General features: G+C 43.1%; 1 protein-coding gene across 4 annotated transcripts in view; it reads right to left on the reverse strand.

The window, feature by feature from the left end:
- The window catches only part of CD200 (CD200 molecule), a 51,968-nt gene that overhangs the window by 22,682 nt on the left and 14,687 nt on the right, over window positions 1-14,599 (reverse strand). The window contains exon 6 of one of the 4 annotated variants that reach the window (XM_085304918.1): window positions 11,025-11,029. The exons of the other annotated variants lie outside the window; for them this stretch is intronic. Coding sequence (XP_085161044.1) covers window positions 11,025-11,029 — 5 coding nt within the window. The remainder of the gene's footprint in view (window positions 1-11,024; window positions 11,030-14,599) is intronic. 4 annotated transcript variants of the gene reach the window in all.

The following is a 14,599-nucleotide window of genomic DNA, read 5'->3' on the forward strand; positions in this document are numbered from 1 at the left end:
AGTTAATGGAGAGATTCAAGCAATCTCTTGCTAGCCTGCTGCAGGTCAAAGATACTGGGATTTACATGGTCAGTGGCAGATCTCTCTCTCCAATCGATGTTCTGCTTTGCTAGCTCTCAGGCAGAGAGGGTATGAGGTGCTCCAAACATGGGCCAAGCCCCCAATCTACTGATCACTATTCCCTGRGAAACTGAATGGTGGTGGCTATCCAGCTATATAAAAACGAAGTAAGTTTACATTTTGCCTAAATAAATATTTGATGACAATGCACAGACAGTAATAGTAAAACAGCTACGAGTTTCAGAGACATAAGTACCTCCTTGTAGCTTCAGTAAATTTGGAAAACCCTGGTATTCATGGATCTGCCTCCTCCTTGAGCTCTCTATCAATGTCAGATCTTTCTCACGTTTCCTGTAATTCATCAACTTTTGACGCTCTTTCCCAGAATTTCAGCTTGATGATATCAGCCTGATATTTATGGAGGCTGTCATTTTTACCAAGGGAGAAAAGAGAGTTGCCTCCCAGAAAATATTTTGGTGAACAGGAGCACAAAACCTAAGGACTGACAATATCATCAAGTATTGCAAAATAAGTACCTTCTGTGGACTTGCAGGGCAGGATTCAATCTCCACAACGTGACCTTGAATAAGATGATAAAAATGTTTCATGTAAATGTATAAAAAGTTCCATATTTTCATATTGGCATATAAAGGAGAACGGCATGCTTAGCTCAAGGCTAGCTTTCATGAAAGACATGGCAGGACAGTGCCATCAAAGTGAATGATCCTTTAGCTTTGGTTGGCAGCTGAGGGTTGCCATGACATATTCACAATGTATGTATTCTTAACCTTTGCTGTTTTGTCTTTCTCCCTCTTTGTGGGCACTAATGACATGCTGTCAAGTTTGCTCTTCAAAAGACTTCCTAAAAGTCCAAAAATCCCTCAGTCTGCCTCAGTGCAGGAGCTACATRTAAGAACAGAGAAGGGAACAATGCTCATCAGATTTATAACCACAGGAAAGAGGGGTTTGTCTCTGGTTTTTAATATACAGGCACTGTTTAGAGGCCTCCCAGAGTCCCATATTAATCACATAAGTTACAGGCTAAGCACTGCTCACTGCTTATCAAGGATTTCAGCATAGCTGCACTCACATAATCAAAAGAAGAGTGCACTGCTACATTAGATCTCTGAAAATATTTACTATATTTTTCTTAAAATTAACTGTTTTTCTAGGTTTCTCAGTGAATTTTGGTACAAGACTTTTCATTCTTATCTTGACAACCTTTGAATTGCTCCCTGTTGAAAACCTACTAAACGCACGCGTATCAGCAAAACGCATGCTGGAAAAAAAAACATGTGAAGTTACAGCTTATCGTATTAATTAGTGCTTCTCAGATCTGAAAGCAGAATATTTTAAGATATTGGCAGTGGAAAGAATAAGAGGTGCCATGTTTTTCTCTTTGATGGAGAATGAGTCACTCAGATAAAAGTTGCCTGTGAAATATCAGGATGTACTCTCTGCAGAAGTTTCCTTTATAACTAGCTTTTAATCATATTTGCAGCAACTGATTCTGGAAAAATGGTACTCTCTCAGCCTTTTGGGTCTCTTTTCATTGAAAAGTATTTTGATTCACTTTATGGAGGTCCTTATCTAAAGGATGAGCTGATGGCTGCAGTTAACGCAGTGGATGACACCTATGTGCTGGAGTAACCACATCCCACAGCACGTTTGTCCATTGCTGAGAACACATGACTCTGAGGCTCCTCGTCTCTAGAGTCTTCACCTCAGAGCAAACCTTTCCATTCACAGCCACAGCAAGTAAGGGGTCTAGACTTACAGGTATCCTGCAGTACTGCCAAAATACATGCAGGCAACTGGGAGCCAAAATGTGCTGTTTTTTTTCCATCGCACTGGTTATAATCTTTAGTCATGGCAGGGTACAAAGGCGATAGCAAGTGAAGAGCCAAAAGAGCAAACAAAATGTGAGATGGAAAAAGATAAGCATGTGGGCAGTGAGCAAAGCTGAGATACAAGAACAACGGAGATAAAAGGTAGGCAGGAGGAGACAGATAAAACGTGTGACATTCTGCCTATGAAAATGTCCTACCGAAGTGACTTCACATGTTCCCATCCTACCTACACCCACAGCTTCCTGTGGCTCCCCTTCGTCTCCTAATAGTTTTCTGCAAGCTAAAACTCACAGTTCGGCTTTTTGTTCCTCCCTGGTGATTCAGACACATTCCCTGAACTCAAGCAGTGAAGGCCGCAAAATAAGAAAATAACTCAAAATAAGAAAACAACTCAGTGACCAACCGCCCACATGCACCACCTCTCATCCTCCCTTCCGCTGTGGCCTGCTTGTAGGAAAGAAGTGGTAGCCCACCACACTCCTTYGGAAAAAACAAAGAATGGGAATCAACCATTTACAAGCAGTTTTGCTATAATGGGAACAGAGCAGTCTGGCCCTCACCCTCCCCTTCCGAACTGGGTCATTATATCAACAGATTTGCTCACAGGGAGCAAGGCAAACTGTGGCTTGGTGGCTCTCACCTCTTCCTGTACAACAGCTTGGGAAGGGAAAAAAAAGATATGTTGTGAGGAAAGCAGTCTGAACTTTCTCAGGATATGGAGCTAAAAGGCTCAGGCTTGCTGGTAGCCAGCTCTCTTGAGGTTATGGAGCAAAAAAAAAAAAAAAGAAAAAAAAAAGAAACACCCCCAAAGATGATGTGAGATTCAGTGAGAGGTTTTAATTCCTGCTCCCATAGGACAAAACAATTCCTTTTTTCAAGCTGGGGTGGAAAAGCTAGTACTGTTTTTTCTTTCTGCTTTATACTGCTTCAAACCTATAATAACAGAAATAATACAAGAAAGAAGAGCCAGATCTCCACATTAATACTCAAAGATTTTTTCCAGCCTAAAGCTGGAACTTGTGTACACACCTGGATCATTTCTTATYTCCCTTTCTTATTAGRGGATTCATAGAATCATAGAATCAGTAAGGTCGGAAGGGACCTCTGGAGATCATCTAGTCCAACACCCCCCCACACACACCCCTCACTCAAGCAGGGTCACCTAGAGCATGTTAGACAGGGTTGCRTSCAGGCAGGCTTTGAATAGCGCCAGAGAGGGAGACTCCACAAGCTCTCTGGGCAGCCTGTGCCAGTGCTCTGTCACTCTCACRGKGAAGAAATTCCCCCTCATGGTCAGGTGGAACTTCCTGTGCTTCARTTTCTGCCCATTGCCTCTTGTCCTGCCACATGGGACAACTGAAAAGAGTTTGTCCCCATCCCCTTGACACCCGCCCTTCAGACTGGCAGTACTTTCTTTATTGCATCTTCTATATTCAAATCCTTCCCTATCCCAAGAATCAGTGCTCTGAGGATTTCCCTACTGGTGGTGAGGAAAGATGAAAGTTTATGAGGAGCAGCAAAATCAGAGTTTTTCCTCTTGGAAGACAAGACCCCCTCCCAGATGATCTGGACATACCATACACACAGATACATCCCCTCCCCCCCATGCAACTTGTGCTCTGGTAGCTGCTTCTCAGAGGTCTTCTGAGGTGGTCCTAGGTCCTGTAGATGTGCCTTTCCCTGGATCCAAGAATTTTATTCTAGAGCAGAAGTGAAATTCCTGATACAACTTTGGGTTTTTTTTGGTTGTTTTGTTTTGTTTTCTTTTCTTTTTTTCTTTTTTTTTTCAATTTTTCATATGTCTTTAAAAAGAGAGTGATTGGTTTAAGTTAGTATTTGGGAAGGAGGAGGAAAGTCCTCTTTTTTCTATGAAGCAACTACATCTGCTCCAGAAAAGAAGGCTTCTGCCTGGAAGCAAGGAAGTAGGAAAAGAATCCCAGCAAAGAGCCCAAAACCTGCAACCTCAGAAAAAGATGCTGAGGGGAACAGAGAACAGATGGGGAGCAGAAGTAATTAAGTTAATTAATAAATGTAAGATTACATGGGACCCTAGAAGGAACTTGGAATATCCCAGAATTTYTTCTGCAAGAATGAAAACTAAACACTTGCATTTCCATGTACTTCTATTGGGTCCTGTTACCTAGAACTAAAATCAGCTCGGCAGAGCAATGGAAGAACAATATATAATGTTCTCTGTGATGGACAGCTTTTTGAATGAGAAGTCCATGTGTTTGTCACTAGCTCAGCCACTTCTATCAAATTTCCCCACAACTCCTCAGTGTACTTGACTTGTTTCTCAAAAACTGTGGGTGTTGAGGGCAGRAAACTTGCTCAATCCTACCCCTCATTTTTTCAGTGAGCTAGAGATTTTAGTTCTCAGACAGAGTCTTTGAGGTGAGTTGCTTTGGTCCTTTTCTTTTTTCAGTGTAAAGGTCCACATTAGATATTAGGAGTTCTCCTGGGAACAGGCGAGTTTATCCATGACGCGCTATCTGAAGAAGTCCTGTGACAGGTTTCTGCAAGTGTGGCTTTTCCAACAACAACARGAATTGCAGTTGATTCCTGACTTGTGCCTTCCTTGCTCACCATCAGCAAAACTTTCCCAGCACACACGGAAGCAGCCCTGTGGGCTTCTGCTCATCACAAAGTCAAACTTTCTCCAGACTTAGGAGAACAAGGAAGGAAGAAAAAAGACCACAGAAAAGCCTAACCCCAAACTTTGAATCAGCTACTCACGAATGGCCAGCCTCGATATATACAGCAGTTTATTTTTAAATCAGCTTACCAGAAGGATGCTCTAAGAAAGATTTTATTGCATAGCTTTGACTGTTTTCTGCCCAGCAAATTCTGTCCTTCTCAGGGAGCTGAGGATGTGGCACACATCTCCTTTCCACGCTTGGTCTCTGTCCTTCTAAATTGCTTCTCCAGCCCTGATCCAGTTTGCAGAGGTGATGAGGGAGAAGCAATCTGGCACACACAATTTCCTAACCTGTGCATCAGCCTCCATGGCTGTGCCATTCCACCCACAGCTCCCAAAGCAAGCTTTCTCTTTTTATAGCAATAGGATTAATCAGTGCCCAGGAAAGAGGTGTCAGCACGTTACTCAGGAAGACTCAAATAATGTAGTAGCTCTGAGTTTTGATCTGCCTTTTCCCTTGACCACCCAAAAGAAGCTACTCTTCTGAAGAGTACTGAAGGTATTCTTACTGAASCTTTTAGTACTATAAATTGCCAAACCTCTGGGCTTATCAAACCTAACAGTGCTGCCTGATCACTCAATTTTTCAGCTTAGGTATCAGATAAAACAAAAGATGGAGTAAGTTTTGATTCTACTCAAAAGAGGTCTAAATTTATCCTCCTCTTTTTTTTTTTTTTTTTTTTTTTTTTTTTTGGTGGGGGGTGGGGAAGGGAAGGAAGGGCAGAGAGGTAAAGAATTAAACTTTTGACCCAAGCAGAGACCAGAAATGCTGACACCATTCCTTGTAATCACTTCTACTACTAGCAGTAGTTCCTCTTTTGTGGAGCAGTGCCTTATCTACAGTACCCCATGTCACACAAGGCAGGTTCAAGCTCTTTGCCCTCCCTGAGGGGATTTGCTCCAAAGCCATCAGGCTCTCAGTGTCCTGACTGCAAGGACACAGAGTAAAGTGGAGGCTGTTCTCAGCTTTTCCTTCCACACAATTCCGTGTATAAAGTAAGAGAATTGAGGTAACTCCATTTCCAAATAGTTACTGGTTTGGAAATGCCTCTGAGAAAGGAAATTCACAACAAATCCAACCCCTACCTAAGTCACTGCACAGCTTACTTGGGTTTCTTGCATGCCCTAAWCGTTGCTGCTTTTTACCCTCTACTACAATCTCTTCCTTTCAGCCAGGGAAGCAAATTAGAATCAGGAGATGTAGAAYTGTGCGATATTCAGGGCTGTTTACAAAATATCTATTCTATAACTTTTTCATAGTCATTTATAAATGTAAAATAAAAATTRTAGAACACTAACTTATAGACATACTAAACCTCAAAAACACTTCTCTCACAAAATATTTCTACTACTGAAGGTTTCCTTTCACCAGCTCAGCGGGAAAGGCAAGAAAGCAGTTGTTTAGATTTTTCCTATATTTGGAAGTGAAACTTCTGGCAGTGAATCCAGTAAAGTACTATTTTCTTGTTGACTTAATATTATTTATACTGTGACAAGATTAATATAAACTCCTCATTTTAAAAATAAACACATTAATACCTACTATCTGAGAGTACGTCAGCAGACAAGGGCAATGAGCAAACAYCATACAACATCTGAAGTGGGAATGCCAGTGCTCTGGGATGCAGTTGTACCAAGAGCCCCACTTCTGTCAAGTGCCTGTTCACAGGCATGTCTGCTTTGAGAAACAGTCCCCAAATACATACATTTTTAAAAAGCATATAAACACTTGCATGCTCTAAATCAAGCTTGAAATACTATCCCAGATGTTTCAACAGGAACAATTAGCAAAAGCACACCAACTCAATCGGGAACACATATAAGTAAYGACTGCTTGAAAGCTGTACCTGGTTAAATCCATTCTGTGATGATCCTATACACCTAGAGATTGTTAAAGTGGCTGTTCTTTACATTAGACAAGCAAACGAAGCAAGGGTATTAAATTAAGACTACTTTTACTGCCTTAAGAGTGGTGTAAATCCACTGAGCAGAAGATTTATAGTTTGCATTGCAGGTTTTGTAACATAATTTGGATCAGGATAATAGCAAATAAACTCATGCCTTATGTTTACCACTTTCCCTATGCCCTGAAATAATCAGACTTGCAAAAAGGTCACAAAAAACAGACCCAACATCTGTGCTGTTTTCAGGAATATCTCCTTTCCTACGTTAAAATACTGATTCTTCAGCTAATATGAAAAAGATTGAGGAAGAAAAACTTTGCAGCAGAAACCCTACTTTAAACACCGTGGGAAAATATCCCGAGGAGCACTTCTAACACCATGAACTAGAAAATTAGTGAAGTTAGCTGCTTGCACCGTTTTAGGTTCACACACTTGTTCATCTGTGATGGTTCTGTTTTTTCTGGTTTTAATATAACAATTCTTTTAAATGCTGTGGTTCCCACACTGCTTCCTAGGGCTAGTTTTACCCCCAGGTTCTTTACATAGCATGGATTAGCATGCAAAGCTGTGCCAGAAGAGAGAGAGAAAAAATATCTGTTCTGGTTGGCAGGGACACAGTTCCCATTCCTGGGGGGAACAGAGGGATTTTTCCACAGAGACGAGGACTTTCCACACAGTATTGCTCACATACCAAAAATAGAAGCATAACAAATGCTTTATATTGACTTCTAGGCACTGCATTTATCCCACAGCACAGAGTTTTCTCTCTCCCAAGTCCAGCGTCAGCTTGAAGTTTCTTATCCAACTTTGGTCTGCACAGTACTAAGAGAAATGTGTCTGAAGACTCAAGACTGTCCAGATCTCATGCGAACCACAACAGCTTAGGTCAGTGAAAGTCTCAAAAAATAAATTCTCTTCAGTCCTAATAAGCACTTTATAGTAAACAACATTGGGAGATTGCAGCAAAATGCTTAACCTCAGGTTTTAAACAAGGCCACGGTGACTAACTCCTGCAGCCCTGCATGGCAGGCRCCTCCCAGGACCTCACACCACCTCGGCCCCTTCCGACACAAAGGGGACAGATGCAGCCGAGACAGGCTCCTCCTCTGCGTTGCTCGCTCTTTATAGGCAGCCAACAAGATCTTACAYGCATTCAATGAACTTGCATCATTTCTCCTCCCCAACACTGAGATTTTAGCCCTTTCAGCAAAATTGCAATATCTGTGCAATAGGAGGCCTGCTGAGGAACACTTCTTGTTTTCTCCTGTGGCCAGCTCTCAAATATCCCGGGTCTGCTGGCAGCAAAGCCAAAGTGCTGCTCCTCAGCACCAGCAGAATGGGAATTGCTCTTTCCACTGATACATGTGGGTAAAGGATGGTTCATGGTTATTACTGTAAACTGCAATAAAGTTTAGCCCTTCTGGTGTCTAAATACAGTTAGAAGATGGGATTCTCAATTGCAATTTGGGAAGGGCTTCACAGGGGTGGGAGTGATGGGGAAGGAAGAGAAGGGCAGAGAGATGAGCTGCTCACTATAGATGAACTCCAGTCAGCAGCGCTCCTAGCTGGTCTATGATAACATGGCAACAAACTTCCTAAAAATCCTTACACTCAAATATGAATCTAGGATCCCAGTAAATACTATACAATTTAGTGCAGAAATATCCCTGAATGATTTGTCTGAGATCTTACCATCGCTCCAGATCACATAGGACAAATGCACATGCATTTAGGTCTGAACTTCAATTCCGTTTTTCCACATGGAYTGTAAAACATTTCATGTATCTCATCTCACCTGTCCCTGTATGTAGAGAAAAACGTGATGGTTCAAGGAAGCATCAGGAACACGCACTCAGTTCAAGGTCAAAGACTCGTAGATTTGTGCACTCATAGTCTTTGGAGACCAAAGGGGATTTTTCTGTTAGCTGTGGAATTAGGATGAGATTTATAAGGTATTGTTTATGGCGAAATCTTTCAAAAAAAAAAAAAAAAACAAAAAAACCCAAGTTCCCTCAACATTCACTTCCTTTCTTTTAAAGCTTGGTATGGGTGGAGTCATCTTTTTGCTGCCTTAGTGTCATGTTAAATTAAGCTTTCATCTGAATACAAAACAGGAATAATTTTACCTCCTACTAAGCCACAGCAAACTACTGCTACAGCCAGAAAGCTGTTGTTAAAGCATCACCACGGGGCAAGGCTGAGGAGAGCACTTCCCCTCAATACRGAGCAAACACCAAGGGGAGGGCACAGTGCTTGCCTAGAGATTGCTGGCAGGGCACCTGCAGCAGCCCTGTGCCGCAGCACCCCAGTGCTGCCCACYGTCCCAGCTGCAGCTGCTTGACATAAATCTATCTTAGCACAAGTGCAGTATGCTTCCCTTTTTTTCCATAATGAAACACAGGTCACATTACTCAATTGCACCTTTGCTTTTTTCATGTGTCTTGATCAGAGACTTGAGGAGCCAGGAGAAGGAGGAGAAGCCAGGGCGTCATGAGTCCCAGGCATCCCAGCCCTGCAAGGAGCTCCTGTTGCCAGCCAAAGGGTAGGCAGCTGCTTCTGGTTTTCCCCAGTCTGTCTGCTGGTGTGTGGGTTATTCACCTCTCCTAGAAGAACTGGTTTGGAAACAAGGACAAGGATCAGGGCTACTTTTACCACGGGGCTACTGAGAACCAGGGAGAAGACAATACCTTCTTGGTATTCTTGGTATTTTCCCTCTAGGTGGAGTGACTGCTGTGAATACTCTGGCATCAGAGAGGAAAGGGGACCAGCTAGATGGACAGAAATTAGCACTTTCTGGAAAAATCCTTAGCAAGGAACAAAAGAAAGACCAAGAAGTAAAAGATATATCCAAGACTGAGAGGAACAAAGGATCATAGGACAGGGAAGGACACATATCAGAGAAAGGACATAAACAGGAATAAAGGAGGTAAAATCAGGAACATTTTTTGACAATAAAATAAAAATAAAAATCCATCTATCAAATAAAAATCCATCAGACTCTCATAGTATGTTTACTAACTGAAACACATTAAGCACTTTYGTACTAGTTTCTTAACCTAGATGGATTGCATTAGGAGGAGCATTATCAGAAGGTCAAGGGAGGTGATCCTGCCCCTCTACTCGGCCCTGGTGAGGCCTCATCTAGAGTACTGCATCCAGTTCTGGGCTCCCCAGTACAAGAGAGACATGGAACTACTGGARTGAGTCCAGCATAGGGCTACAAAGATGATCAGGGAACTGGAGCATCTCTCTTATGAGGAAAGGCTGCGAGAGCTGGGACTCTTCAGCCTGTAGAAGAAAAGACTGACAGGAGATCTAATCAATGTCTACAAATACTTCAGGAGAGGGTGTCAACAGGACAGGCCAGACTTTTCAGCGGTGCCCATTGACAGGACAAGAGGCAGCGGGCACAAACTAAAATACAAGAATTTCTGTCTGAACATGAGGAAAAGCTTTTTCACTGTGAGAGTGACAGAGCACTGAAACAGGTTTCCCAGAGAGGTTGTGGAGTCTCCTTCTCCRGAGATAGTCAAAAACTGCCTGGATGCAACCCTCTCTAACATGCTGTAGGTGACCCTGCTTGAGTAGGGAGGTTGGACTAGATGATCTCCAGATTTCTCCTTTCCAATTTCAACTGTTCTGCGATTCTGTAATACCACTGGTGGAAAAGCCAGCTCGTATAATATATGCTTTATCTGACAAGAAGTGAAGTGCTTAAACCCCGTTTCAAATAAGCAGTGGGAAACCACCTAATTTCCTTCCTTTGTCAACTTCCTACACTGAGCTACATTGTCTTCCAGAAGGGATTTACTGAAGAGCAATTAGTAAGGAAATCCAACTTCTCATTTTTCTTAAAGGAAATGCAGATGAGTGATGCCAGGACTGGAATCCTGCTCTGCATTGCCCCATTCTGCCCATTCTGTCCATCTCTCTCACTGGCAGAGCATGTTGTGAACCACAGTGCTGAGCACCCACCATTTCCATTGCTTTCAAGCCATCCCTGCATACCGCAGGGCAAAAGGGTCCCAAGTTTACAGAGAATATATTGATTCTTTAGGCATAGGGAAGCTGCAAATTTTCATCTGTGCTTCAGCACAAGGACTACAGCAAGTTGGGGTGCTCACTGGAAAACTGGTAGCCCCTGTTGCAGTTTATATTTTCATACTAAGGTAAGGTAGACAGTCGTTCTGAGACCTTGCATTGTCAGATTTCTTGAAGACAACACATCAGAGTTGCTGACTGCCAGAAGACATGCTAGCCACCTATGCCCTAGTGCTGGTGAGCTTTCCAATATGCTACAMAAACTTGTAAAGTGAATTTCTTTTGGCACATAAAATGATCGCCACAGCGTTAGGAGGCTGACCCTACAGAAATGTAGCTGCACAAGGCTGTAGAGGTTTACAGCTAGATGCCATGAAATTAGGACCATGGAAATAGAAACTTCCTAATCTAGGAAAAAGGAGAGAGAGCATGTGATATCCATATGGAAAAAGTGAACATGGCTAAATACACATGACCTCAGAAATGCACAGTTTTGGTTCTTTTAACCTAGAAGCTCTTTAAGCCTCATTTGGGTGTTAAATACTGGCCATCGACACACAAGTTCTTGCCCAGTGCCGACTCTGTCACTATCTTCAACCCATCTTACGAAAAAAAAAAAAAACACGCAGGTAAACACCCTACATCCTCCTGGCTTCCAAAATTACTCTGCACTTCCTCCCCTGACAGCTYGTTCCACCACACTGGTGGCAACCACCGCTGCAGCGAGCAGGGAGCCAGCCGGGCGCGAGGTGGCCACGGAGCCGAGGGGCTAGGAGTGCGAGAAGACAGACCAGCGAGAAGGCACCTGTAGACTCCAGTAAGTCGATCCTTTAGCATAGGAAAATGCAAATAGCTTGCGCAGAAGCAGGAGGAAGGTTCTTGGATCAGTGAAGGAGGAGGATGGGATATAAGAAAAAACCTCCACGTGCATTTGCCCCTTTTCAGAGGCAGCTGGAGCAAYGGAATGGCAAAACAACGCAGAAGCGGCCGACGCAAGGAAAAATATCATCTTTTTTTTTTTTTTTTTTCTGTCACAAGTGATACTTTTTTAGGAACTCCCCATTTCCCACCCAATAATCCTGCTGGGGTTTTGACGACCATCGCTTCCCGCCAGCACASCGGTGCACAGAAAACATTATCTCCAGCATTGCCCTGACCTTCCTGCYCCGCCTGTCAGCCTAATTCCACATTGAGAGCAACAGCAGCCTTGAGCTTGCCAGGAAGAAAAGCACACAAAGAGAGGACACAGCTGTAGGAACTAAACAAATCGCTGTCAATTGTTTCGGCAGAGAAGCCAACATCTCAACAGTCTCYGAGGAGCGGGCCGGCCGCCAAAAAGCAACTCCTTATGCAGAGCCTCCGGCCGCGGTCCCCACGCATTAGCTTTGTCGCTCGGTGCTTGTTTTGCCCTGCTAAGGCAGTGCCGAACCCCGACCGTGTCCCTCCCAGCATGTCGGGCAAGCGAGAGGGCAACAGGACCTTCGCTTCTGGCCTGCACCYGACAGGACGCTCCTACCAACCATCAGCAGCAGGAGGATTTTTGTTTCCTCCAAAAATACGTAAGTGGGAGTTTATGCCGCACCCTCAAATTCTCTGAAGGTTACTTTACCTACTGGCAAAGACTCAGACAAGCAAGAAATTGCTGCCTTTCCCTAATACTGCGAAATATAGGCCATAACCCCACCGCTCCAAGTCCTTTAGGCAGATGGGAGCGTTGCCACGTCCTTTTAACCAGAAGCATGTTCTTATCATCCCATTTTTTAAGAAGGAAAGTGTAGGCCTATTTCTGGCAGATTGAAAAAAAAAATCACTGTAGTTTCACAATTCGCCAGGAAAGGTCATATGCCTTTAAGAATACAGCAGTCTGCTACTGCCTTTTCCGAGGGATTTAATCACACACTTACAGCTCAACCACGATGCGGCTCTCATCTTCGGTACCAACATGCTCAGACTCAGTGYGTTTGATTTACAAAGGCCCACACATGGCATGGGTGCCGCTTACAGGTGGAACCAATCATACGGCCTTACTTTCAAAGTTGCTTTATTTGGCGTCTTTTCAGCAAAGGCAAATACACAAGACAAGGCAGTCAATATGTCAGTAGAACATGTAACTTTAAATAAGGGATAATTAAGTAGCAAACATGAGACACGCCAAACTGCTAAAAATATATAAAATTATAATTTGATTGACCAAATTTGATGACCTTTTTCAAAACTGAAGTAAACTGCAGCTGCTTTGGTCAAATACRCTTTCTAAATTTATTTAAAAACTTACTTTATTGAAAAATATTTTTGGAAAAAGTCTAAAAAGAACAAAACAAAACAAGACAAAAAACTGTGAGGTCCCACTTTCTGTACAGAAAGGAAGTTTAAATCAAAACTACATTAAAAAGCACAACTTGGAATTAAACATTTTTGGGGACTTCAATTATTTTCAGCAGATTAAAAAAAAGGAACCGTTGGTGTTTTGGCTTGATCAACTGTTTTAAACTGAAAAAATGAAATTCTAAATATATTGTATCACACCTGCAAAATAGCCAGGTTGCTGATACAATAGTGGCAGCAAACATCACCCCTCTCGTGCTCTGAATAATACATGTGGACGTGCATTTGCACAATTTTTTTTGCCAGACTCTAAAGAGGCTGCCACACTAGAAGATAATATTCTTACTGTACTCCTTCTGAGTAAAAAAAAATCACTCTGAAATGATTAGTCATAAGTCTCCTATATGCCAAATCTTCACCATTGATGCTTAGATAGACAGTAGGTGTGTTCGATTAACATGTGCCATAATAAGCACAATCCAAAATGTTACACGCTTAATACAATACGGTATTACAGATGCACAAGAAAAGGGCTAATCAATCCCAACAGGCAGGTTGCCAACCCAATAGGATGACTAATATTAAGCCGGAGCAGAAGATGGAGACACATCTTGGATGTCAGCACTCACCAGTAGATCAAACATTCCCAGAGGACACCCCTCCATCCTCCCACCTGTCAGTAAAACGGGCCATGCAGTTGGTACTCCCAGAGGTAGGCTTACTTTTAGCAACGTCCGCACTGGCAAATGTGCACTGAGCCCTCACCAAGCCCCAGGAGGCGCAGGGCAAACGGAGGCTCTGACTTCTTGCAAGTTATGAGGAGCTGCAACGCAGCGCCTGGGAGCTACCTGCTCTCCCCAGTGCTGCGGAGCGGCATAGCCGATGGGACAGGCAGGACCGTCGTGCAAACTCAACCTTTGTCAAACTTGCCATTGACACCATGAAGTTCACAGCAGTGACACGATAGGTACATCTGTGTGCAACATCTCACGTGACAAAGTCAAACTAGGGAATAGTTGCTTTTGGCCCGCAGGGCAGTTTTCCTGCATTCAGAAGGAAATGACACGAAAGGATGGAGAAGGGGGAGACCGCTTTGGATAGCGCACATGACGACAACACGTGGGAACTACCCAGAAGCCTAGTCCCTGCAGTTTGACAGCTACGCAAGGAATGAGCTGGGGTATTAACAGAAAAAGAGAGAGAGAACCACTGTTAAATAGAAAGGAAATACAAGAAGGGGATGCCAGTACTTCCACATTCACTGGGTTGTGCTTTCCACTTCTCCTCATTTACATATTTAAGAACAGACAAGATTAGAAGAAAAGCCAAAAAAAATATATACATTTGAAACACTTCTTCCCTAACTGTGGCTACTACTGTTTCTAATCTGTCACCTGCCGGGAGCCCTACTACCCTTTCCCAGGGCTGCTGACAAATCTGGTACCATCAGAGTCCCATAGCAGCAGGTCACTCTAGGGAGAGCTAAGCAATACAGCCTGCCACCCTGACAAATGTCAGATCAGCTGTCTGGAAAAGCAGAGAAGCAGACAACATGAAGAAGGTGTTGGAGGCAGAGTTGCAGCAAGTGAAATTACAGATAGATGCGATAGCAAAAGAAAAGAAAATAAAAGAGAAAGGAAAGGAAAGGAAAGGAAAGGAAAGGAAAGGAAAGGAAAGGAAAGGAAAGGAAAGGAAAGGAAAGGAAAGGAAAGGAAAGGAAA

The sequence above is a fragment of the Rhea americana genome, unplaced genomic scaffold (assembly GCF_003343005.1).
Source record: "Rhea americana isolate MKP2758 unplaced genomic scaffold, rheAme1 scaffold_213, whole genome shotgun sequence".
Taxonomy (NCBI): Eukaryota; Metazoa; Chordata; class Aves; order Rheiformes; family Rheidae; genus Rhea; species Rhea americana.